This window comes from Amblyomma mixtum, chromosome 5, assembly GCF_055824585.1.
Source record: "Amblyomma mixtum isolate Tamu chromosome 5, ASM5582458v1, whole genome shotgun sequence".
NCBI lineage: Eukaryota > Metazoa > Arthropoda > Arachnida > Ixodida > Ixodidae > Amblyomma > Amblyomma mixtum.
Window position 1 is genome coordinate 187,693,724 of NC_143016.1, and position 27,388 is coordinate 187,721,111.

Here is a 27,388-nt window from a genome sequence, read left to right on the forward strand (position 1 = left end):
CTGGCGGCCAGAAATCACGGAGTCTGCGCTACGTCATGGCACGTCGTGTTTCTCGTCACTTAGTCCTGTGTCGTCATAGGAGAATCCCAAGTTTGAATCAGAGCGGCGGGAAAAACTTTTTCAACTTCGAATCCAAATTTCTTGGAAATAAATGCATCTTTCGCTGCCGGCCAAGTGGCAACAAAGCCATGAAATGCCGAACTATCGGATTTTGCCACAAAAAAAATATCAATAGTGCTCTCCTCACTGTCCCTTTAACACCCAATATCCACTAACGGTAACTGAACGAAATATGGTCTGTCTTAGGCCTATCATAATGCAACACTTTTTTTTATTTGATCTACAATTACCAGGCACTGAAGGTGTTGCATGGAAACTATATATATATAAATAAATATATATATATATATATATATATACAGAGAATTCCGTTTTTATGTGCGGGAATTTAAAAAATTCCTGTGAGCAAACTACTGGCCTAACCGAGAGCAAACTTCGCTCACGGGGTAGCATATTATGGTCTACGTTATTTGAGATGTAATTAAACGTCGGTACTTGCCTGCATTTCCTGAAATTAAGAAGAAACTGCTGTCAACTGCGAGTAAAGCTGTCGCAGACGAGAGCTATACGCGAGCCGAGCTGCTGGTTTGACAGGGCGCGCCATCTGCCGGAAGGCGAGACAAACGACGTCCCGGCTCGTCTGCTCGTCGAATCTCTCCTTCCGGTAGATGGCGCGCCCTGTCAAACCAGCTGCTCGGCTCGCGTATAGCTCTCGTCTGCGGCAGCTTTACTCGCAGTTGACAGCAGTTTCTTCTTAATTTCAGGAAATGCAGGCAAGTACCGACGTTTAATTACATCTCAAATAACGTAGACCATAATATGCTACCCCGTGAGCGAAGTTTGCTCTCGATTAGGCCAGTAGTTTGCTCACAGGAATTTTTTAAATTCCCGCACATAAAAACCGAATTCTCTGTATATATATATATATATATATATATATATATATATATATATATATAATATATATATACGGTTCGTTAAAGGAAACGTATTTATTCTCTTCTTCAGGAGTGATTTTACTTTGTTACTACATCCCCTTTTTATAGGGGTGGGCACAGAACAGGTAAGTGAGAAACGCAAAGCACATAGGAAAGAAATACACATAAAAAATACAGAGGGAGTGCGACCCACACGAAAAAAAAAGTGCGATGAACAGGTACTCAGTAAGAAAATACAACGTCCTGATGCGGCTTCTATATATATATATATATATATATATATATATATATATATATATATATATATATATCCAGCGCGAACGCGCAGAACCAAGCATTAAAAATAAAAAATAGTTCTAAAGTAAACGTGTTCGGCTGCAAAGAGGAAAAAAAAAGTACAACTTTTGGGCGAACCACGCGTGCTCATTTGCACTTTTGCCAAGAATAGTTAAGTGGTTAAAGATAAGTGGCCCGCAGACACCACTGTGGCCCACTCTACGCGCACCTTTGTCTGTGCTGTTTCGTAAGTTTTTTGCGTACGCTTCTCCAGTCGCTTCTTGGCGCAATGCCCGGTCTGCCCTACGTGCAGCAGTCCGCAGAAAACGCAAGACGGATGTCGTGGCTGCTTGCAGCCTACCTGAAGTGTTGGGGAGAACTTGCGAGGCCTCAACTTCTCGTCACCGAGTCGGCCTGGCCGTGTTTTCCCTTGCGGAAGCAGCTGTCAAGAGCGGCAGACCTGGTCGCCTGCATTCGAGGAGCGCGCAATTTTAACGGGACAGCGTAAAGGCTTTCGGTGTCGCAGAAAAGCCGTCGGCCGCGAGCGAAACATCCCGATGGAAGCAAAGAAGCGATAAAAATCAGTAACAGCTCAAATGATGTTCTGATTGGCACCAGATTTCTCCGCGCAGTCCATGTAACCCCAGGAAAGTCACTGAACTGAAATGAAAATTCGCTTAATTTAGATTTGGGTGGGAATCGAACCTAGATTTGGAATCGGACCTTCGGATCGAGAAATGGGCGCGCTACTCACAGGCCAAGAAGGGTCGTCGGTTCTAGCGGAGTAAAGGTAGACCTAGTGAATTCGTTTTGGTCTGTCTTCGACACACGTACTGTTGCGTAAATGAGTAATTATGGCTATACTAATTAAGGATCAGTTGTGAGAGTGTCATGTCAGAGTGGCATGTCTAGTTGCGTTTGTGAAAGCGATTGCGGAAAATTTGCAGTGGTCGAGGGACCTGACTGTCATCCCGGGCGGATTTTCGGGAAGGCTTTTCGACTCCTATCGCCCGGCCGCACCTCTCAGCGAAGCTACAAGCTGGTATCACTGCGATCCGTCGACAGTGCGCGTTGCCGTGTCACCCTGCAGGTCAAATCTACTGTCCATAAAGGAGGGCTAACAAACTTGGACCGGTCTCGACTACGAGCAGGCGCACTGCACGGCGAAATGCGTGTGGATCCGGATACGGGCGCTCGATCAGCAGTGCCGACTAGGGCAGTTGGGGACCAGCGCACAGTCTGGCGCCCGCTAGCTCCGCTGCTGAAGGCGCCGTAAAAATTGACCATACTATTATTTTATTGTGAGATGATGCTGTTGACAGCAAAGCGGAGTGAAGAATAGGCCTTCAATTATAACGCAGGCGACTTCCGAAGCGCCGGCCCCTGCCGCTTCGTTGCGAAGCACCTAGCGACGACCACGGCAGACAGGCAGCCGCAGAGCTCTTCGCCCGGAGCGCCCGCGAGCGGTGCTGTTGCCGAAAGCTCGAAACATCAGCTGGCATGCTTTGTCGCCGCTCGAGTATAGCTGGCAGTCTTTCTGATAACAAGGCGATGCCGTCTTTTCTTGCAATATTTGTACACCAAGCCAAGCAGCGCTCAGGCACTGCTGCGCTGCGGCGAAGTGCGACACCGGTTGTGGGCGGAGCTTTGGTAGAGCGGCGGAGCAGTGCTTGCCGCTGCGTTTGTCCCTGCTTGCTGTGGTGTGGCAGTTCAGAAGCGGCGCGCCGGACGTGTTGCCGGACATGTGTCTCCTGCCTTAGCCAGAGTGGACAGGCCCTGACCGAACGAAAACACCCAGCTGCTGCTGCTGCACTCCGCCTATGTCGCCGTCGTTTTCTGCATGTTCGCAACGGAGAGAACGACGGCGCTCCTCGCCGCGCCGCATCGTCGTGCTCTTTTTCGCGCACACGGAACTCTCTATGAATGGACGTGGATGCTTGAAAATCCAAAACAAGCGCGTTTGAGCTACGTTTTGATTTTGTGACGCGCCGAAACAGTCGCCAGCATCGGAATGCATGTTCTCGAGTGCGCCGAAGGTGGCACCTTTATTTTTGTGCTCACTATACAGCGGAGCGGCTACACGGTAGAAGGAACTTTTCGCTGCTCTTTCAATACTTATATCATTTATTTTAATGTGAAAACGAACAGGTCACGGACGAGAAGAAAGAAGCATGCAGCTACTCCGTGCGCTCCGTGCTCTGGAAACACAGCTTGTTTCCGTGCGCGTCTCTTCGCCGCGCTGGCTGCAGAAAGGCACACAGCAGCATGCCGGCATCGCGACTATAGCTTGGTGCAGAGAGCCAATGTCAAGGAACATGGCTAGGATACAGAAACAAGAAAATTGCGCTTGTTGTGGCTTCGCCAGGCGCCGTACTTTTCAATCTGGCCCGAGCGCATACCGGCAGGCGTATGCCCAAGTAATGGCGGAGGCACCGCGGTTTGCGCACCACACACCAGATGGCGCTGAATTTTCTAAAGGGTCTATTCCACGCGAACGGACCCCGCGAGGATGGCCATGAAATAATTCAGGCAGGCAGGTCCACCAAGACAGGTGGTATTAAGTCAGATACGTTGCGAGGCGACACGGCCGAACACCGAGAGAGTACAGAACGCGCCCGCTGCGAAGCGGAGGCTGATCGTCGGCGCCATCTTGTTTTCGCCGCGCCGATGGTGACGGCGATGGCGCTGCTGCAGCTCTTCCCACTGTCTTAGAATGTAGCCCGTTATGCCTCAGGCGGTGCGGGCTGGGCAACATCATTTTTCTTTCTTTTTCTCTGCCCACACTAATGGAAGGAGCTGGCCCAAAAGGCGAGAGCCGAAAAGGCGCCTTTTAAGCCAGCACATTCCGAGACAGTGGAAAGAGCTATGCGATGTGAAGGGACGAGAAGATAAGGACACAGACACGAGATTGGTGCAGAATAGCGACTGACTTATTTTAGAAAAACAGACATGGTTAAGTATCAAACACAAGGTCCCGTGAAAAGGATAACCACGTGATACCATCTCTAACCCTGTTTACTTCTTTTTCGCTGAGGGCCACGGAAGGCGTGCTATGCATACGTGCCAGAGGCTCCGGGTGCTTTGTGATATGGGCTTCGATGTTTTCTCACTTTCCTTTTTCTACGCATGCAGCCCGTAGGGCATACAGGCCGATGCGTCAAAAGAACACGACACACGGGACCCTTCACCAATCTCGAGATCTCAACTTGGCTACACACTTGGCTACAGAAGAAATCTTATCCCAAGTTCACGCAAAGCGCAATGCTCGCAAGACACAAGCAAAAGGAAAACACAGAAATCACTGAGGCCTAGCTATCACATGGCATCCGTACTCTTGCCTTTAAGATGATCATGCCTTTCACGTGACCCTGTGTTTTGTGCTGAACGATGTCTGTTTTTCGAAAAAAAAATCAGTTGCTAGTCTGCGCCCGCCTCGTGTCTGTGTCCGTGCTTCCTCTCGCTCCGGCACAATGTATGCTTTCAGTGCAGCAACAAAATATATATTACTGGACCCGCCTGCGCGCTGATGCAGTACGTCAAGTTGTCGAGGCTGTCAACGCCACAAAACGCCGCCAACGAGACCTGCAGGATTTACACAGCGCCGAACAAGACCATCGTAGGTATTGTTTCCATTTGTGTCGACGCCGAACTGGGGACTTCGTCCTGCCTTACGGCGTCTTCGCCTACAGCGCCGCAGTACAAGAGACCACCCAGATGACACCGCTTAGGCTCGTCCACGACACAGGAGCCACCACCACATTTGATGCCACAGTGTCCAACGTTGCCGACGAAGACAACCTCTACGTGGCCGGCTAAATGCAGTACGCAGAAGCCCGACGACTTGCCCGATTAAGGATCAAAGACCAGCAGCAGACCGATGCCAGACGCTGCAACATACGATGACGCCACACGGTATACCAGCCGGGTGACCGTGTATGGGTGTGGACGCCCATACACGGGTGGACAGGTATGGGTGTGGACAGGACAGCTTCCTTTCTCAACAGTGTGCGGTAACGTTGAGGGCGCATGCGGTGGTCCTGACGGCGCCCGCGTAAGTATACTCTGGGTAGGAAAAAATTCCCGACTAAAACAAGCTTCAGAAGAGACCGATTACTCGCGCGACGGGGTCTCCGAAACTGCTGCAGCTAGAGGGTTCTGTAGAGGCCAAATCTACCAGCTTTCGGCCTCATGTGCCTTATAAGATAGATCCTGGCGTATACAGAGCTGATTTACATTAATTCTGAGTTAATTTCATTTTGCAGCTCTTGCCGTAAATTCCTATTTTTTACCCACTTTACTTCCATGGAAAAGTTAAAACATTTGGTATAAGCAAATTTTGCATAATTTACTTAATATACCGATGCCGTAGAGAAAGCTAAAAAGCATTATTTAATAAGGTTGGTTAAAACTCATCTACGTTGAGAATTTGAACTGGTTCGGTCCGGTTCGAACTGGAACGGAATGTCTCTCCGGAGCCGAACCTGGAACTGAACCCGAAAGGTGCGAACCCGAACCGTATCCGAAAAAATGCCGGTTCGACACCCTGGATGTAAGTGATCATTGCCCTGTATTTATGTTTTATTCTAGAGACCGAAGCAAGAAAAAGAAGCTCATTCCGCGATTCGTTTTTCTTTCAGTGCATTACAATTTATGCCATAGAATCATTCAGAAATGAACTAAGTATTTTAGACTGATGAGGCGTACAAAAGTTTTGATAAGGGCACTACACGTGTCTACACAAATCACTTTCCCTTCAAAACAACTAAGCCATCGAAGAAAATAGGAAAGCCGTGGATAACGCAATGGAACGCCAAAATGATAAAGCATAGAAACCATCTGTACCATTCTTTTTGTGCGCACGCCAAAGCCACTCGGAGAATTTAAAAAGACCCGGAATAAACTTAACGCAGAACTAAAACGAGCAAAGCTTGCATAACTATCACCAGTAATTCGCCAATGCATCAAACAAACAGCCGGACGTAGCCTGGAAAGTATTAAACAAAGTCCTGGGCCGCAACCGCTCAGAATTTCACACTGGTACGATCACTGTGGACGGCCGGAAATTCACCAGCAAGTCGCTTGCTGATCGTTTCAACAGACATTTCGCCACCATAGCTGCGGCGATACAGCCCGTGCCGCAAGAACCAGACCGAGATGCAGTATTCAACTCCACAGGTAGCTTTTTTATGGAACCAACCGACGAAACATAAGTGCATGGAACGTTCAGGAACCGAAAGAATAGTGCTGCAATGGACTGCGATAACCTGCAAATTAAGCCAATAAAGAATGTCTTAGACTTCCTGCTTTCCACGATAGTGCACATTTATAACCTGATTTTTGAAACTGGCGTATTTCCATGTGAAAAATATTCCAAGCATAAGCTATTTTCCTTTTTTATTTCCACTTATACCTGCAATATGCTCTCCTGTATGTGCGACATTAGAATATGTACAACTTTATACTGAAATTGTGCTTTAAATATTGAAATTTCATGCGGTGTCTCTTGTGCATCTATAATGTACACTGATCACCTAATGACATTATGCTTGCTGATCACTGATTGCACTGTTCCAACTACTAATTACTTCTCTAGCTACTTGCTATACGTTGCGTGTCCTCTTGTATGAACATGCCAGTTGCGTTGTTATATATGTTTTTCTCCTGGTGTTTGCATCTTCACGTTGTCCAACCTTGTTGTGGCCTCTTGGGTCCAGTCAAGCTGCCTCGAACAGCTTTTTGCCCAAGAGTTCCTCCTATGTATATGGCGAAATAAACAAAATTGAACTGAAGTGAATTGAACGTTAGCTAGCCACCGGTGCTTTTTTCCTCGTCGCAGGTGCGTGCCGAGGCATGCACATCGTCAGAGGAGCACTTAGAAGGGCACTCAGCTTCTCCGCACATGTAAAACGAGGCGCGTCAAAAACAAAACCATGCGGGCATAGCGCATAGCTGGCATAGCTGCGAAGCACCAAAAGGACGACCAAAACACACCGAAACTCATCTGGCCGCCCGTTGAGCAGCTAAGTACAGGTTTTCTTTGTCTTGTAACATTCACGGTCTCCTTTTTTTTTTACGGTTTTCCTAGTGCGACAAAATTTCACCAGAGGTTTCAAAACAAAACTTACGCATACTTAAGTACCAAAACGCGCAACCTCCTCATACATGTTTGTCAGCCGCGTGGCATCTTTCGCCTATTTCGTCATCGCGATTGTACTTGCAAGATCAGCCTGTGGCGGCGGTACATGTACTTTAGTTCCTGCTCTTTGCTACCTTACAAGAGTTTTGTGTTGTGAAAGATGTTTGTGGTTCCATCGATTAAGCCAACTCCAGTTTCTCCTCGGAGCCCACACTCTAAACAGACAGGATTTAAACGGGAGTAGGCTGTACTCTATAGCAGGGTGCGCTCTAAAGAACAACTTACTCCTTTTTTTACTCCCATAAAGGCGTGTTCGTGCTTAGAGCCCCGCTATGTCCGCGGTGCAGACGTGGTAGCCGCTGCGCCGAATGGACACATCCTAGGCGTACGGGCGGAGCGCACGGGCGTACGCTGGAGCCTGTCTGCGCATGCGCGAGGCGCGAGCGGAGCGCAGATATATGTGCATATGTCAGATATCGGCGCCTGCGCACGGGCGCTAGCGCGCGCGTCGGAATCGGGGACCGGTTTGCAACAATCGGAGGACCGCGGGGCTCTCGGGGACATCGGATAGGATAGGAAATTTTTTTATGTCCAACAGAAAGATCTACCCGCCTAGACGACGGCCGAAAGGCCTTGACTCTCGGCGGCGGCTTCGGCCAGTCGGGCGAGTTGTAGCTGAGTCGCCGGGTCGGAGCTCAGTAGTAAGGTCTCCCATTGGTCTTTCGTGTTTATACCTCGTCCCCCCCCCCCCACCGGGGGGCATGAGGACATTCCCATAGTATGTGGTCCAAGGTGGCCCTAAGTTCGCAGTCTGCGCATTTGTCTGAAAATTGCGCTGGGTACATAAGATTCTACAATGCCGGGTTTGGAAAGGTGTAAGTTCGTAACCGGCGCCAGTTGATGGCTTGATATCTGGTCAAGGATCTGTCCGCTGTAGGAAGTCTAGCTCGTTGCAAACGATAGTGCTGTGTAATTTCTCTGTAGGTCACCATGCGATCCCTGTCTGTAAAGACCACCTCGCTCGGGTCCGCCCGGAAGGAAAAGCCTCGGGCGAACTCGTGGGCCGTCTCGTTACCAGGCAGGGACGCATGTGCTAGTGTCCAGAATAGCGTAATTTTTCGGTCTATTACATGACGGCTTAGAATCGTATTTGTTAGAGGGGAAACCCGGCCCCTGCTGAAATTTAGTATGGCGACTTTGGAGTCACTTATGATGTACTATCAGCAAGAAATGAAATACGAACAAGACAACTCAGCCACGAGCAGCAAAATAAGATCTTAGCCAGGAGAAGCTTATACTTAGCTGAAGGCAATTTCAGTTCGAAAGTGCGAGTACGCTTCATTAGAAGTATTAATCAACCTCGCTTCTATCTGCTCTTCAGGAGCTAATATGTAAAAGTTTTTGTGTTGACACCTCAGTTTTCTTGTTCGCGTTTCATTTGTTGCTGATAGTACCTCGCTTTTGTGCCAAGCCAGTGCAATGGCAGCTTCCTCTGGAGTCTCTGGGTTACCCGAGAGTATGGAGGCATTTATTTTGAGGAGTTGTTTATTATTGACGACCGCGAGGGTCATCGCGGATGCTCAGCGGCATACACGTAGGACACGTCCTCGTCTTTGTAGGACTCAGTGCGCCGGGCCAAACGGGCAGAGGTGCCAGAGAAACGCTTCGGCTCCTACAAAGACGAGGGCTCTCCGGGACTCTTTATGGCTTGAAGCTCTTTCAGGTTCCCCCAAATTTTCTTGGAATCCTTGAAACTTCTTTTCTCTGCTGGACATTCTTTCGGTCGGCTCGCGAGGGGGAGCGAGCCAACACCAGGAACATGGAGGTGCATGCCCCTTTTCGACGTCCGTCGCGGCGCGTGCTGGGCGCGCAGGCGCTCCGCACGTAGGCCGAGGAAGTGTTGATCGAGTTGCCACTGTCCGGCAGCTGCTGCACCGCGCAGGGTGATCTGCTGCGTTTTCCCGCTGCACCTTCGTCGTTGGGGGGCGTCGCTGGCCAAGACCAGTGGCCATCCGTGCACCCTACATCCGTGCCACCACGGCGGGGGTTGCGGACCAAGGTGCGAGGGAGCAGATGCCCGCAGCCGCGGAGCTGCGTGTCTGTGGCACAGCTTCGCGTCTGCGGCGAATGCAGATCTGATTCTTAACTGGTATTGGTTTCTTGGTTTATTGGGGTTTAACGTCCCAAAGCGACTAAAGCTATGAGGGACGCCGCAGTGAAGGGCTGCGGAAACTTCGACCACCTGGGGTTCTTCAACGTGCACTGCCATCGCACAGCAACAGCGCACTTGACTGATTTTAGACTAGAAGACGGCTGTGCTTGTTGAGAACAAGAGGACCGGTGATAATTTGGGGTGAAGAAGCGGAGCTAGATATGAACGCTTCCGTATCGTGCGGCGTCTCTTGCCATTGTCTGTATTCTGCGAAGAATGAGTGATTCAGGCACTCAGGTGAGTCCAGGATATGGGGCGCAAGGAATGGGCTTGCGGCGCGGTGCCCACGTTAATGGGCGCCACTTTTCAAAATTTTTCTCGGAGCGTCTAGCGTTGCTTTCAGGAAGTCAGTGTTGCCGAATACATTTAAAATCCCTGCTGGACAGAATGCCGTTTAGTGTCCAAAAATAAAAAAAAAATTCTGGGGCTTAGCTTTGGTTAAGCCTAGGTAATTGCGAAAGCAATATCCCCTTGGCTACGCTATGTGTTTCGCTTATGGGTGGTGCACATTGCTAATGTCCGTGTGTACCCACGAAATGAAAGGGCATATTTAGACGTTTAAACGGTAACAAAACACAAAAATCTTGACTCGCGTCCGAAGTCTTCCATAGCTATACCGAAGAACCGGCGAGCAGAAGCTACTTTTATCTACACCTGATAGCGATCACCGCAGCAAGGCCTGCAAGCTCTTGCAACTCGTATGACGTCAATCGCTTGCCGCCGTTCGCAGGTGGTCGACCGGCCGCGAAGTTCTAGCTGCGGCGCGCTGAAGAGCCGACTTGGTGCCCCATCTCTCGCTCTGGCATTACGTCAGCAGTCACATGACCGACCACCGATCGTGAAGGGTAGGCTGCGGTACCGCGAAGAGGCGACACCTGGCGTACTATTGCTTTCGCAATAATACCCGCAGCGGTGGCTCAGTGGTGGTGGCTCGTCTACCGAGCCGGAGCACCCGGGTTCGAACCCGACCGCGGCGGCCGCGTTTCGATGGAGGCGGAACGCAAAAGGCGCCCGTGTGCTGTGCGATGTCAGTGCACGTTAAGGATCCCCAGGTGGTCGAAATTATTCCGAAGACCTCCACTACGGCAGTTATCTCTTTCTTCTTTCACTCCCACCTTCCTCCCTACCCTTACGGAGTGGTTCAGGTGTCCGCCGAGATATGTGAGACAGATACTGCGGATACTTCCTTTCTTCAAAAACCAGTTGACCAATTTTACTAAAAATAATAATCCCTCTTTCAAACCAACAAATACAGATGGATGTCGCCAAGCTGCAAGGCGGCCGTCTGGTGCGCGGTCAATTCTCTCATGCGGTTGTTTTACACTGAAGCTGTTTGTTCGTATTGGAAACAGCTTCGGATGATGAAGAATTAATTATCTGACCATAAATGCGCGCATTTTTTTTATTACGGCTGTAATTCGGTGAGCGTGGAAGTGTGCACGCGGCGCATAAGTTTTTGAGTCGTTCATGTTACTTTCTAAGTCCCAAGTATAAAAACACGAATTTTCATATTGTTCAGGGTAGGAAAAAATTATGCGTGTCTGAAGGAGATGTGACCGCATTAGCTGCACCAATCTGCGCTTTGCGAGCAGCAGATATATGGCGTCAAAGTCTTGCCGGAAGAAGTTCGCCCCCGCACGCCCAGTCCTCCCTTATAAAAATGGTCTATAGACAGTCTACAGACTTCTTATAGACTCTATTGACTTCCTATCCATATTGCTTTTTGTCTATTCATAGTATACAGACCCTCTATAGATAAAAGTCTACTAAAAGTGTATGTCCATAATTTATAGATTGTCTATAGACTGTCTACGACATTTGTATTCCCTATAGACTTTTGTCTATACACAGTCTATAAACTTTATAGGCAGAAGTCTATAGACACTCTATAGACTGTCTAAAACTTTTTTTTGTAAGGGCTGGCCTGGAAAAGGCAAGCAGCTGCCCGTGGAGCGCTACCACTGGTTCGCGGTTCGCCACAGCGCAGAGTCCACCGAAGCCCATGCACCGCAGAGCCGCTCCGCCGAGGGTCGGCGGTGCGCGGTGGAGAAGTGATAGCGCGCGCATCGTCCGACCAGGCGATATGCGGTTCTTCCAGCGAAGCCTCGACAGCGCTCAAGATACGCCACGCGCATTGTTTCCCAGACACACGCACGCAAAGATCGGTGCAGGAGCAAGGCTGCAGCCCTGATGAGCTGATCGCAGCTCCACGCACGCGATATGCTCTCCGGGGCACTGCGCGCGGCTTCGTCTCGACAAGCGCTGAAGCAGTGGCCTTACAGAGTGGCCCAGGTAGCAACGAGCAGCGTCTCCAGTAGCGTTATATGTTGTATTGGAACATTACATTAATGCAAAAAATTGTCAACTAAGGCTATGTCACATCGCAAACAGTTGAGCATTCGAAGAAAACATTAATATAATGCTGACCATTGAATGTTATTGTAATGTTAAAACTTAACAAACAATGTTATATTCAAGAAATGCTTCGGCGCGACAGACAAGGACAAAACGTATAAAACACACCACAGAGCGCCAGTGGTGTGTTTTCTCAAAAGAGAATTAGAATTTCTATCAAAATGATTAGATTTGGGGCATGACGATGCTCGCTTGTGTCACACGTGCCATGGGTGCTAATCATTTTGTACCTAGTGCTACCTTCACTGCATGTTATCTCTTTCTTTTTTTGTCATTGATGAGCGCAAAGCATACATTAGTTAACGCGGGTTTCATAAAATCAGTTGTTAGTTGGCGCTCTGTGGTGTCTTGTCCTTGTCTGCCGCGCCGAAGCATTTCTTGAAATATGTATGACCAACTGGCCTATACATAACAACCCTTCTAAGCAATGTTATACGTTGAACCATAAACATTACTTTAATGTTCCAAATAAACGTAGTTTTAATATAATCAGCTAAATATTATTATAATGTTTGAATCCTAAATATAAAACAACATCGCAGATATATTTCAAGCACCGGGTTCCCGAATTTTTTGCCCTGTTCTTAGAGTAAAGGTGTCCTTCAACCAGCGGCAATTTGATACCACATCGCTTAGATTGCGCCTATACCATAGACTGCGTGTACAGCCCCATTACTTTTGTTAGGAAACTTCACTTACTACCCATCCGTCACTGTCACTCATGGGACACCCCTCTGTAATGTGTACATAAGCTTGACTATATATGGTATCCATTCAGAGGTGCGTGTATGAGCTGCATGCTGTGCTGCATTGTGAACACCAAGTGTCGCCCTCATTGCTGGTCCTTACAAAGCGTTAATCAAGCTGTGTCTACCTTCGCAACTAGCGGGTACACAGAATACTGACACATTTTAGTTCACTATAGAGCGGGCTTGCATGCTCAAGAAAGCCCTGAACGAAGACGACGAACCCCGATTGAAGCCGACGACCTCTGCCGACTCCTAAAATTCTGCCTCTCCAATATTTACTTCACCTTTAACACAAAACTTCTACAGACAGACTTTCGCAACAGCCATGGGTGCCTCAGTTTCTGCAGTGTGTGCTAACCTTGCCTTAGAATCAATAGAATCCGCAGCATTTTTCTCATTCGACCCCCCCACCACTATTTTTTGTACGCTATGTCGATGACTGCTTCTGTATCATCAACCGGCCAGACGTACACAGGTTTCTAGCGCACCTCAACGCGTTCCAACAAAGCATTCAGTTCACCCTAGAGGAGGAGGTGGATGGCCACGCTTTCCCCGACGTCCTCGTGGAACGCTCACCGCATTCTCTGCAAACCACCGTCTATAGTAAGCCGACTCACACCAGAATGTACCCATGGGCGTCCGGAGGGGGGGGGGGGCAAGGGGGGGCGGCTGCACCCCCCTGGAAAATCACTCACTCTAACCGTGAGTGATGGCCGCACACCAGGGGCGGCGGTGCGCTCAGCAAAAAGAGTAAAAGCGGCCCCGCTTCCAGCTTTGGGTCACATCTGCGAAGTGCCGCGTCCGGGGACGCGTCGTTGCAGACATACAGCGGCACCGGCGAGCATGTGTTTCGAGGCGTCTTGAGATGGGTGCCTGTTTCTTTGATCTCTAGAGAGATAGCCACACGGAGGCAGACAGTGCACAATCCGGCCACCGATGAATTCTTCAGGAGGGAGGGACAAATCAGCCGTGTCCACCCCCGCTTTGTCGGGCTGCTCAAGGGCAAGCAGGCGATGAGTTGGCGCCGCCGCCGCTCGCTGTCTCCTCCGATCCACGGGAGAGCGCAGTTCGGTAGAAGCGCCGCTTTCAGAATCTTCGGCAAAGGGGATTAGCAGTTGCTTTTGTTCACGGCGACGCAGTCTCCAGAGGCGCCCCCACACCAGCGTTCCTTGCATCTTCTCCGGAAGCCAGCGCCTTTGGTCAAGGCAGCCCGATGGCGCCTGCCTGGCTCGCCTGTCACCTCTGGCTGGGCCTCAAATCCCAACAGCGCCCATGTACTGTGCGATGTCAGTGCATGGTAAAGAGACCCAGGTGGTCGACATTATCCGGAACTCTGTACTACTCCGTCCCTCATAGCCTGAGTCGTTTTGGGGCTCTGAACCCCATAAAAACACACAAAACAAATTTTCCGACCGGAGTGGCGAGTGTCCCTTCCCCTCGGAAGTCGCGAGGCGTTCCTTTCACCCCCAAAGTGCTATTAGGAACGACGACAACAAGTCTCGCCGGGTGGCCGCCAGCACGCCTGTTTCTACTGTGTATGGCTGCTAGCGACTTGAGGGTGATTGCTTTCGGGCCTGCCGCCATGGACCACAAGCACCGAGAGGACCCAGGTGCCAGCTGACTTCAATTACGGAGTTTGCCCGGTTGGAGTGCAGGAACAAAACCAGACCCCCTTCACAAAGTGCCTGCACGTGTAGAACGCCGCCGCCGCCTCGGGGAGACGAACGTTATCTTCCCCATTTGCCGTGACCGTGCCAGGGAACAAAGGGCCTCGTCTCCGGTTGCTCTTTGGCGTGCCCAAGCACCGCGACAAGCTGGTGGGCCTCATCTCCGATCCAAGCACGAGGAACCACTTTCGGCGTTTTCGTGACCTCGCGTCTGGCCTCGAGCGGCGGGTGGCATTTGATGATCAACAGATGTCGGTGACCCGCAGAAACCTTCGGCTGGCCGGAGGCCATCACCTACCGCCGTCAACGCTACCTCGACGACAACCTTCTTTCCCTCAGACTCCACATGTGAAGGGGGCGTGACCATGAGTGCAGTGTCGTGTGTGTGCGCACAGGTGAAAGCTCTAGGCCCCTCCCACTCCGGCAAAGGCGTCCTCAACCTAGGGACTTTAGGGAACAAGAAGGATATAAAACTCGACAACGGATGCGGCAGAATCGTCTCACTTCTAACCACCAATGTAAAATGTAAATAAACCTATTCTCCTTTCGCCATCTACCTCTTCGCTCAGCGGCACTCCTGTCCTGAACCCTCAACTCCAACAGTGCGTATTCGGGGATACTGCGGCAAGTAGGCCCTTGCATGTGTGCGCGCCTCTGTGTTTGTGCTTCGGTATTTTTAGTGGCCGGTTGTCAACGAAGCTGAGAACAATCAAGACAGCGGACGAGAAAACGACGAGCGGCGAGTAGTGTGTGTGCAAATACTCGACTGTGCGGTTGCGCGAGCAAGATGGAGCGAGGTGTATGAAGCTGCGAGCGTGCATTTATCTTGTAAATAAGTTTTCGTTGTATATATAGTCATTTTTTGTTTTCAACGTACGCATTCAACCGTTTTTTCAATCAATGTGTATATATTTTTAACACTACCAACCCCGAAGAACTCCATAGCCAGCTTTGTCTCGCGCGGTTCCGAATGATGGACATTCGGCGCTTCTTCAAGCGTCAGCGGTTGTCTGACGAAGCGTTATCCAAATGCGCCCCTGCAGATTCTGGTGTGATATGTGACAACGGTGTAGCATTTGAACAGAGTGATGCAAGCTTTTATCACCGGACAGTAGCTGATGTCGTCGACTCCATGGAAGGGACTCTGTCAACAGTGAGTTCAGGTAATGCAGCAGGCCGAGATGATTCCATTTCTCCTTTCTTGGGATTTAAGTCCGGATTTGACCAGAGCGATGCAACCTTTCATCACCGGACAGTAGCCGACGTCGTCGTCTCCATGGAAGGAACTTCACCAGCGAGCTCCGGTCACGCAGTAAGCCGAGACGATTCCCTTTCTCCTTGCTTGGGATCGAAGTCCGGAGACAACATCAAGAAAACAAATAACTTGCCTCAAGAATATGACTTAGGAGAGTTTCTAGGCAAAGCTAAACTCACTGGCATACCGGACTTTTTGAAGTTACGTCTTCTTACTAAGCCATGGTCACCAAATGTTACATACGATTTTAAGAAGGATGTAACACCTGGAAAGAGGCCTTTTCGACATCAATGGCTGGGAGATTACGCCCCCTGGCTTGCGTACTCAGCGACAGCGAAAGGCGCTATTTGTCGTTTTTGCGTCATTTTTCCTCCACGTGTTCACCGGGGTACTCAAGGAAGTTTTATCGTGCGCGCTTTCAGTAACTACAGAAAAATGCACGAGGCGTGCAGGGATCACGTAAAATCCCAATGGCACCAGGAGGCAATGACGGCCTCACAGAACTTTATGGATGTGATGAAAGGCAAGCAGCTACCCGTTGTAGAGCAGCTGAACAGAGCACTCCACGCGCAAGTTGAAAGGAACCGTGAGAAACTATTTCCAATAGTTTCCACCATTGTCTTTTGCGCGACGCATGACTTGCCAATTCGCGGCAAGCAGTCCGATAGTGGAGTCTTCAATGATCTGCTTGACTTTCGTGTAGAAGCTGGAGATACTCTACTTCAGGAGCACTTCGCTTCTTCTGCTGGCAATGCCAAGTACACTTCTGTCCGCGTCCAGAACGAGATCATCACAATCTGTGGCGACATCCTGAAAGAGCAGATAGTTACCGAAGCTAACAAAGCGTTTGCTTTTTCCGTTCTTGCTGACGAAACTGCAGATATTTCAGGAAAAGAGCAGATGTCTATAGGCGTTCGCTTTATTGACAAGGCGGGAGCCGAAGTTTGCGTTCGAGAGCAGTTTTTGGGATTTGTAGAGCTGGAGCAATTAAACTCCGCTTGCATCGCCGCGGCAATCTTGAAGTTTTTGACGAATGTCGGGCTGATTCTTTCGAACCTCGTTGGACAGGGGTACGATGGATGCTCTACAATGGCTGGAAAAGAAGCTGGAGTGAACAAAATTATACAAAAACAGTTCCCGAAGGCACTATTTTTCCACTGTGCAAGTCACAAACTAAATCTCGTCATCAACGATCTGAACGACGTCTCTGAAATTCGAAACACAATTGGCATAATCAAACAAACCATAAACTTCTTCCGCGAGAGCGTACTCCGGAGAAAATTGGTGCCGAACATTCCGATGCTGTGTGAGACAAGATGGTCTGCAAAATATAAGTCTATTAGGATCTTCTCTCAGCATTACGTGGCCATAGTCGAAGCACTCGAGGAGCTCGCGTCCACGGAATCATGCTCGAACGCTGCAACTAGACAACGAGCTCACATCCTCTACTGCGCAACAACAAGCTCATCTTTCATCGTCTGCTTGCATATTGTAGCGAAGTACAGCGCTCGGCTCGAACCAGTTACGAACATTCTGCAAGGTGTATCCATGGACTTCCATTCTGTGCATGACCACATCACTGAGCTGCAACGTATTTTTCGCGGCCACCGGACGAACGCTGTAGAGGAGTTCTCTAACATCATGAATGCAGCAAGGGAGGCAGCCAATCACTTAAATGTGGTGATATCTGTGCCAAGACAAGTCTCTCGTCAGGCCCACCGAGACAACTACGGGATTCAGTCGCCGGAGGAATACTATCGTGTGGCAATATATGTGCCGTACTTGGACTCCCTCACTGCTTCTTTAGCTCGGCGCTTTTCTGAAAGCAATGAGAGGAGCTTCAAACTTCTCCAGCTGCATCCATCAAAAATGAAGCACTTGAGCCGTGTTGAGTTCGCTGTTCTCGCCGAAGAACTCCAGTGCTTTTACAGCATCGACAACTTCAAGGAAGAGGCCATCTCTTGGTACGAGATGTGGTGCAACAAAACTGGGGACCCATCAGAAATAACTTACTGCGAGCTTCTACATCAGGCCAAGACATTCTTCCCTGGTGTTGCAAAAGCCATTGAGGTGGCTTTGGCTTTGCCAGTTACTACCTGTACGGTCGAACGCTCCTTCAGTACAATGAGGAGAGTGAAAACGTGGCTACGCTCAACGATGACAAACGACAGACTGGACGGCCTTTGTATGATGAGTGTGCACCGAGAGCGTGTAATGAAGCACAGGAATGAATTTATCACCCGTGTCATCACGCAATTCGCCCAGAAAAATCCGAGGCGTCTACAGTTGCTGTTTACTGACTGACTGTCGTTGCGTGTTTGTGAACATATTGTGCTGTGTGCTGGTCATCAATCCGGGTGTGTCGAGAACCCGTATGCAGCAAGACTGAGCACTCTTCTCCACGAAGTGATAGTATCTTTTTGCATTTTTATTAATTTTAATTGTTTCTTCGTTGATAAACTCCAATGTATCTCTCCTAGCCACGCTTTAATTTGCTGTTTGTAATTTTTCTTTCATGTGTGTATTTTACTTATTTATTTTATTTATTTATAAATAAATAAATTTACTCCGCAAATAGTGCCTTTTTGCTACGAACATAACCCCCCCCCCCCCCCCCCCCCTCCGGCGCCAACAGCCAATGGGGCCCCCCCTGCAAAAAATTCTGCGGACGCCCTTGAATGTACCTACACTTTCAGTCATCCCATCCCATCGTGCACAAGCGCACAGTCGCTGCGTCTCTGTTCAACCGCGCTTTTAGGATACGCTCAAGTCCCAAGCGCAGAGCAGCAACGAAACGGGTCAGGCAAGACCTGATGCGGAACGGTTATCCAGCCCAAATACTACGATCACAGGAACGACGCGCCTCTGCTCCGACAGTCCGAACTGTGGCATGCGCAAAGAAGCGAGTGCCGATTCCGTATGCCCACGGCGTGAGAGAGAATCTTGCTCGCATCTTTTCAGATTATGACGTTCGCGTGGGTCACGTTCCTTTATGCAAACTTCGGCAACGACTCTCGCGAGTCAAGGACCCTCTTGACCTCGACATCTATCCAGGTGTGATCTACAAGATCCCCTGCCGTGATTGTGACGCCTCCTATATCGGAGAAACAGGAAAATTCAACACAAGGCGCAAGCAGCACCAAAACGACGTCGCCAAAGGAAAGACTAACTCAAACGCTTTAGCGCAACATCATCAGGAAACTGGCCATACCATCGACTGGGACGCAGCACGTGTGATTGCAAAGGAAAAATCATTACCAAAACACCTTCTCATAGAATCATTGCACATTCAACACACGATTAACCGGACCCGTGGCAATCTCCCACAGATATACCTGCGCTCGCTTCATTGTGATCAAGGCACCCGTACGGGCTCCGGAACGTCAATTCCTTTTATTTCTTTGCTTCTTTGGCCAGTGTATGTTTTCTTTGACAAATTACGCTACAGTTATGCACAGCAACTGCGAAGCGCAGAAAAACTCCCCACAAGTTTATTCCTACGTTTGTTTATATACTCAAACGTCTCAAAACTGAGACATTACGTGAGAGGTCAGCGGTAATAGAAGGAACGCGAGTCCAGCAGAACTGAGAAGCGCGTCGTTTACTGCAAGTTACGGCGCTCGGCTGCTGACCCGAAAGACGCGGGTTCGATCCCGGCCGCGGCAGTCGAATTTCCATGGAGGCGAAATTCTAGAGGCCCGTGTACTGTGCGATGTCAGTGCACGTTAATGAACCCCAAGAGGTCGAAATTTCCGGGGCCCTCCACTGCGGCGTCCCTCACAGCCTCAGTCGCTTTGGGACGTTAAACCCACAAACCATAAACCGTTTACAGCAAGAGGCAACCGCACACGAAGCAGCTGTTAGCAGATCGGCGATATGATCTGTGAGCCACGTTTCCAAAGCAGCTCAAATGGGCGTTTTAAAGACACAGACGAAAGAGTAATCGCGAGGCACACACAATGGCATGCGCAAATTTCGCGCAGTGCGTTGGCGCATCCTCGATGGCGCTAACACCGGGGAACCGCAGTAAGAAAGAGTAGGGCAGACGTCCGATGCATGCATAGTTATATGCGGGGTGTTTCAGTGAAGCCCGCCAAGCATTAAATTACAAAAACAGGCTTTTTGACGTATAACGACAGCTTCTGCGGCACTGATACCTATATGACGGCGGACGTCAGAAAATCGGTGAACCATACAAGCTGTCTAAATAATTCTAAATGTCAACCTAACTATTGGTTAGAAGCCTGGTTGTAATTCGAAGTTTGTATGCGGCCGTTAGTATAGCCACATCAGAAGACGAAACCTTTCCGGTGTCATTTGTTGTGGGCAGTAGCCTTAAAGCTCGCTTGCACGCTCGCATCACTCGTGGTTCGAGTGTCGTGCTAGCGTTCGAAATCCGTAGCTTGCCAGTTAAAAAGCTGTTCTCCCGTCTAATCAGCAACGATCACCGCGTAGAAGATGGCGATATATTCAAAGCGTTGGACTGGGAACAGATGAGGACAAGAGTTAATGGAGAACATCTCCGATTTGCCGGCGAGTCCTCCCGTAGGTACGCAGGTGGCGAATTGAAGTGCATGATTGAGGACCTAGACGGGCAAAGTATAAAGGCAGGGCTAAGAATTAATATGAGAAAAACGAAGGTAACCCCCGGCTGGTCCTCCCCCCCCCCCCCCCCCCCCCCCCCCGGTGGTCGCAATGCAATTTTCCGGAGACCTCCACTACGGCACCTCCTTCTTCCTTTGTTCTTTCACTCCCTCCTTTACCTTCCCTTACGGCGCGGTTCGGGTGTCCATCGAGATACGTGAGACAGTTACTGCGCCATTTCTTTTCCTCAAAACCAATTTTCATTTTTATTTTTTTTTTTTCGCATAGATAGAACGCTGACGCTCCGTAGAGTCTAACATCCTTGTAATATCTATGCGGGTGTATACAGAGCACACCAATCGGTAATGACACGTAAAGCAATCAAATATCGGCAGCGTCGAAAGTGGCCCATCGGCTGGCGAATGCATATCAGCGTACCACATACGACACAAAACTGTGCACAGTGCCAACGTCCAAAGACTCGCTACCTGGTCATTCGAGACGCGCGCTCTAACCGGCGAGATCAGGTGATCGATCCCGCCCTGCGCAGTCGTCCCGCGGTGACAGCATGCATTCGCGCACCCCTGCCACTGGGCCCCTATAGTGCAGAAGTACTCACGGAACGGTCATGACTGGTCGAGGAAAATGCGGAAGCCCTCCGGGAGAAAGCGGAAAGTGCCGCACGGCCAGGCGCCGCGCACAAAAACAACCTTCCCACTGGCAGAGAGCGGGGCCGGCTGGATGACGTTAATAACCTCCTTACAAATTTTGCGCCGCTGGGCTGCGTCTGCTAACACACACGACGCCAAAACAGAACACACGCTTTTTCCAGCGTTTTCCACCCATTGTTACTTACGCACATGTATGAAATGTGAAACGTGAATCAGGTCCTATAAGCTTATAATTTTTAGCCAGGTTCTACCCCTTAAAAATAACAAAATTAACATAATGTAATAATTTTTATACTAGCTTATGGTTACGAGGACTTGTTAGAATAAATTGTGCTTTGGCTATAAAAGCAATCTTCACTGTGAGACAAGCCAAGTTCATGTCAGAGCCCACTGTGCACCAACGTGGTTACGCGCGTTGTGGCGTTGTGGTTTGAGTGAGTGTATTACCTCTGCAAGAACTCTTGAAATGACCTAACGTTAACGCGGTATTTCGCCTTTCGAACTGTCTGCCAAGTAAGCTCGTTTTGATGGAAGTGTCAATGGCAGCTTGTGTTGATGGGACGGCATCCACGGATCCGGAAAAGCAAGTCGATGCATCTGCGAAAGAGGCGGAGTATTGTCCTAAGAAATCTCCCGACGACGGGAAGCCTCAACCTGGAATTGCCCGGATAAAGCCTGAGTACTACGCCGTTCTCTGTCTTTGTCTTAAACGCTGCACTAAGCCAGCCCCACCATGTAGATTGGACAGATTGCGCGTTGTCTCACGACGTCTACCGCTTCACGGTGCCGAGCTGTTTATTGTGGCAGTGCCTAGCCGCGGGAGCGCTGTCGGAAACTCTTGGTGAGAGCAGGTCTGGTGGCGCAGGTTTGTAAAGCAGACCCCGGCTCGCCAGGTGGAGGCTGCGTTCGTGACGCCTTCGGACCGGCCGGCTGACGGCGGCAACGGGACGCCGCCCCCGCGCAAGAAGCTGCGCGGCCAGAACCACAGCCGGCCGCACCACCGGCCGCAGCCGCAGTCGGCCAAGCTGTGCTTCCGCCACCTGGCCGGCGACTGCCCGCACGGGCCGCAGTGCCGCTACAGCCACGACCTGCAAGTGAGGAGACTGCTAAGCAGTCTAGGTTCATTTTCTGGATGCGTAGCGGTGACACCACAGAAGTAGGCACCGGGGAAAAAGTGGGCTACGGTTTCACACCACACTTTTTGCGCGCAGTGAGAGCGAAATATGACGAAAACGCAGGCGCACAAGAAGACGGGGACATGAAAGACTCGGGACGCAACGCTAACTTGCAACTGAATTTTATTGGCGGCACAGAAGCATATATAGAGCGACGAGAGTTTAAAGGAAACAAACAGAAGTTACTTTGGGCAGAAAAAAATAATGAAAAATACAGTGCTCTGCCTGCACTGGCAGGACAAAACAAACAGGAAGAAGTCAATGCATGCACAAGCGATTTCCACCCAGGAATGCAATTTCCTTATAGGTGGTATGCACTGGCTCATAGCCGTGGCACTGCGGTGTAACGCCACCGGTCACCATGCTTGAGGCGCGTGCCTGTTCCGCAAGCACGTTTTCATCGCATGTCACATTCAGATTGCCGATTGGAATCCGGGGCCATCGGAGATTTACGCGGTAGTCGCTGGCGGGATAGCTGCGTGAAACTACGTCGTAAACAAATGCCACTCCAGATGGACAGCTGCGATGGTTAGTGGTGCTCAAGTGGGTCAGGAAACGGCTCAACGACAAAAGTTGGTTGCAGGTTACAGGGTTCCAGAATTGAAGCTCGGATAGTGGTCACTGACAACACTTCTGTGGAACTAGCTAGCCACGTGTGGTTCAGACGCATTCATGGGGATCAGATTGGTGATCCAGACTCTCTCTAGTTGCGGCGCGTGCATAACTGTGGCCGGCGTATCTGCTTATGCTTTGCTCAGCTGAACTCACCTGCATACCTGATCTAGCTAAGGCGCTTCAGATTTTAATCTTGGGTGACCTGCGAACTTCTTGGATGAGGTGCATCCCAAATTAGTGCAGGACGGCCACCAAAAAAAAGTTGAATGAAGAATTATGTGACTTCGTCCTGTCTTGGATGCTGAAACAAGTTCTTAGGTCATGTGCTTTGTTTTTTTGGGTTTAGTCCTGGTCACCCAGGCGGCATTTATATTAGAAAAAAACTGGTAGCCATAGACCTGTCATCATGCACTTTTTCGACTCTAGAGAAAGAGAGTTGATATTTAAGAATTGCGGGAAGTTGAAAGGCGGCCCGATAAGTGTAAGCCCAGACTATGCGAAGGAAACAGTAGCAGTAAGAAAAAAACTGTGCAAAGTAGTAAAGCCGAAAGAGATAACGGAACAAAGGTCAAACTGATACATGATAAACTTAAGATTAACAACACCATTTAAGCATGGGATCATGAACGACAAGAGCGTTGTCTGTACCAAACCCACCAAGATAAGATAGGACCCAAAGTTAACGATGAGTCTGCTGGTCATAGTTCGCTATCCCCGGCCAAATCAACTGCAGATTCTGATGATCATAGCGATTGCTCGCAAATATAGCTCAGAATTATTCTGTTAAACGCCCGTAGTGTAGCAAACAAAACAACTGATTTAGAACATTTGCTAATTTTCGAGAACCCTGACTTATTGTTAATAACCGAGACCTGGTTACATGAGGGAATTAGTAATGATAGCATTTTCCCACCAGGCTACCATGTTTTTAGATGGGATAGAAATTCTAAAGGAGGGGGGGTGGCTATTGTTATGAAAAGCACAGTATCTGCAGTCGGTCTTAACTGCAGCCTTTCTGAAATGGTGTGGTGCAGGGTTTCTTGTGGGAACCTTGTACATTTAGTAGGTGTTGTGTACAGGCCGCCTTCTACATCTCCTGAATTTTTGGATGAATTGCTTTTGTTCCTTAACTCTCATGTAAATAAGAACACCAGACTGATAATGGCTGGCGACTTCAATTTGCCACATATTAATTGGGAAACTTTGTCAACAGGTAATGTAGAAATAAGCAGTGCGAATAAAGTAATGGAAATTATGTTCACTCATAACCTTAAGCAAATAGTAAAGGATTTTACAAGGGTTACATCAAGGTCCCAGTCATTGTTGGACTTGGTTTTCTTATCCCCTAAAGTGGCAGACCACACTATATCTGTCAAGCCGGGTTTATCTGACCACAAGATGATCTGTTTGAATGTGCGGTTGAACACACAAGTCCGCAAAAAATCGCATGTTTTAATACGGGTCAAAGACTACAGCCGGGCAGATGATACGTCTATCTTAGACGTCTTAGAAGAAAACTTGAATCAGTTTGCAACATCATCACACCATGAAAGTGTCGAGGAATTGTGGCAACGTTTTAAGGGCACACTAAAATATTGCATTGATAAGTTTGTTCCCACTCGCTCAAAGAAATCGAAGCAGCTCAATCCTTGGATCACTAGAGAGATCATTCAGTTAAAGCGCAAGGTAAAAAGGCTACGAAAGCAAAAAAATAGAGCGACAGAACTTTCAAACATCAAAAAGAAGCTCAAAACAGTGTTATTGGATTCGAAAAAAACTTTCTTCAATACAACACTAATTTTCTCACAAGCTCACCACAAAAGTTCTGGCGATATTTTTCAGCGAAAAAGAACGCAATCACACAGGTAATGGATGGGAACGATGAGGTGACTGATAAAACCGATATTGCAAATCTGTTTAATGATTTCTTCCAGTCGGTCTTCAGTAGGGATGATAATGAGATTGAGAGTGATCATACAACAATTTACACGTTGCCATACTCAATGCACGAGATTCGCATCAATAGGGAGGGCATCTGTCAGCAGCTGCTGTCTCTGGACCCGAAGAAATCGAGCGGTCCCGATGAAATACCGACGGAATTCCTTGAACGGTATGCTGAGTGGTTATCATATTATTTGCAAATTTTATTTGAAAAGTCATTGCGGGATCATTCTTTACCACGTGACTGGCGCAGCGCAATAGTAGTTCCGGTATTTAAAGGCGGTAATCGACTTCTTGTAAAGAACTACAGGCCAGTTTCACTCACTTCCGTATGTTGCAAGGTTTTTGAACACATAATAGCTAAACACATCCTTCATTTTTTAGAAATAAATGACCTATTGTGTCCATTTCAGCTTGGTTTTCGGACCGGCCTTTCGACAGTGACGCAGTTAATTGAAACAGTGAACGACTTTTGCAAGGCTATAGATGAACGTCAGCAGGTAGATGTGGTCTGTGTAGACTTCTCGAAGGCTTTCGATAAAGTTCCGCATCATAAGCTTCTTTTTAAACTGCGCAGATTAGGAATCGCTGAAAATGTAGTACTATGGATTCAGGCCTATCTAAGTAACCGCTGTCAAGTCGTCAAAATAGAAAGTGCAGTATCGAATAGGCGCGAAGTTCTGTCGGGGGTGCCACAGGGCTCCGTTTTAGGTCCGCTTTTGTTTTTATTGTATATAAATGATATTTCTGCTATCGTCGAATCGCCTGTCAGAATGAAACTTTTTGCCGATGATTGTTTAATTTACTCTCCTGTGGCTTCCCCGGCAGATCAGATGAACATAAATAGATGTCTTCAGTCGTTAAACTCGTGGTGCCTGAAATGGGGTATGGAAATAAACTACCAAAAATCTAATTACATGCAAGTAACAAGGAAGCAGAATGTTATGATGTTTCGATACAATATCGGTGAAAATTCCTTAGATCAAGTAAAGTGTCTCAAGTACTTGGGAGTGACATTAACAAATAATCTTGACTGGCGCACACATATTGAAAATGTCTATTTAAAAGCCTACCAGAAGGTCTGTTTCCTGAGGAGGAAGTTGCCGAATGCGACTAGAGAAATTAAATTGATTGCGTACAAGACGTTCGTGCGGCCAATAATAGAGTACGCAAGTGCAGTGTGGAGTCCTCATCAAAAGGGTTTAAAACGGAAACTGGAAAGATTGCAAAGGATGTCAGCACGTTTTATATGCTCTAAATACCGCCGCACTGATTCAGTCACAGCAATGCTAAAAGAGTGTCAGCTAGAATCACTAGAAGTAAGAAGACTAAAGCAGAAATTGAAACTTTTTTTTCTGATAATGAATGATAAAGTCAAAGTTAATAAACATCACTATGTTGCACCTCCCCTGAAGCGTTGCTCTCGGAAAAATCACAGTAAGGTATTACAACCTATTATTACACGTACTGATGTCTATCGCTACTCCTTTTTTCCCGATGCTGTAGAAATTTGGAATCAACTACCAAGTGACGTTGTGGACCAAACAGATGTAGGCAAATTTGTGATAGGTGTGAACGCGTTCCTGGAAGATTGCTTTGCAAATCTGTAATTCTGTGCATTTGAGTGTTTCTTTTTTTTAGCGAAGAGAATTGCACTTGTGTCTGTATATGTTTCCCTCCCTGTAATGACCCTCATGCAGAGGGTTAACAGTATGAATAAATAAATAAATAAAATAAAATTATCATGGATGGTGTGAAATGTGTGCTGCGTAGGCAAAAGCCGACACAAATCAGAGGCACAAGACTGACAAAGCGTGGACTAACAAGTATCAGCTACAATTTACTTTCGTGTCAACTGTTGTCAACATAGCGCACAGTGGAAAAGGCATGGCAGCTGCAACCGGCCACCGCGTGTAGCCCAGTTCGGTGCCTTGTTATGAGCAGCCATTGTGATAACCTGCAACTACCTTTGTGAAAAAGAAAAATGCACAAACAAAAAAAAACAAGTGCTCCAATGTGACAACACGGTTTCTCAAGTCCGGTAATGCGTATGCACTGTGTGTAGAGGACTTCCACGCAGGACAGAATCAGCGCCTTTTGTCCGAGGTTCACCCAGGGTATTTCAGATGCCATTGCGTGTGACCGGGTCACCGATCTCTTCCCGGGCCATCAGTGTAGGGCTCTTCGATATGGCTTGCACTGGCTGCACCAGTTCTGAGAAGTGCCGCAGCGGTGCCGCCAACGTGCAGCGCCAGTTCAAGTGCAGTGGCGACACCAGCAACACCAGCGCTGCCAAAGGCCTGCACCTTGGCAAAACGAGGAAAAAAGTGCAGAGGGCGCGCGCGGCACCGGAAAAATGAGGACGACGGTGCTGCACCCTTTGAACTGGTGCAGCTGGTGCTGCCAAATCGAAGAGACCTTGTGCTTGAACCATGTGTGTCTGTCCGGTTTCACTGAAGTGCTGCAATCACTGACCATTACCTAAGCATCGATTCTGGAATCAAGAGGAACCCAAGCCGCGACCAACTTTTGTTGCTGCGCCCGTTTCTCAGCTGGCTCTAGCAACGCTAACTAGTGCAGCTGCTCATCCGGAGGGGTGTTCATTTACATCTACATGCATCTCCAATGCACTTAGATTCCAAGCTGCAATCTGTACACAGCACGCAATGAAAACATGCTTGCGGAGCAGGAGTT

The 27,388-nt window shown here is 48.7% G+C and overlaps 2 protein-coding genes across 3 annotated transcripts in view; one reads left to right on the forward strand and one right to left on the reverse strand.

Annotated features, from left to right (window-relative positions):
- LOC149345160 (glycerol kinase 5) overlaps positions 1–21,150 on the reverse strand; it is a 178,668-nt gene extending 157,518 nt beyond the window's left edge. The window contains exon 1 of one of the 2 annotated variants that reach the window (XM_089546470.1): positions 20,912–21,150. In XM_089546470.1, coding sequence (XP_089402596.1) covers positions 20,912–20,922 — 11 coding nt within the window. In that variant the 5' untranslated portion in view covers positions 20,923–21,150. The remainder of the gene's footprint in view (positions 1–20,911) is intronic. The other variant, XM_089546469.1, reaches the window with a different exon arrangement.
- Positions 21,151–21,330: 180 nt separating this feature from the next.
- The window catches only part of Dus3 (Dihydrouridine synthase 3), a 64,547-nt gene continuing 58,489 nt past the window's right edge, over positions 21,331–27,388 (forward strand). The window contains exons 1-2 of the mRNA XM_089546468.1: positions 21,331–21,642; positions 21,829–22,057. Coding sequence (XP_089402594.1) covers positions 21,491–21,642; positions 21,829–22,057 — 381 coding nt within the window. The 5' untranslated portion in view covers positions 21,331–21,490. The remainder of the gene's footprint in view (positions 21,643–21,828; positions 22,058–27,388) is intronic.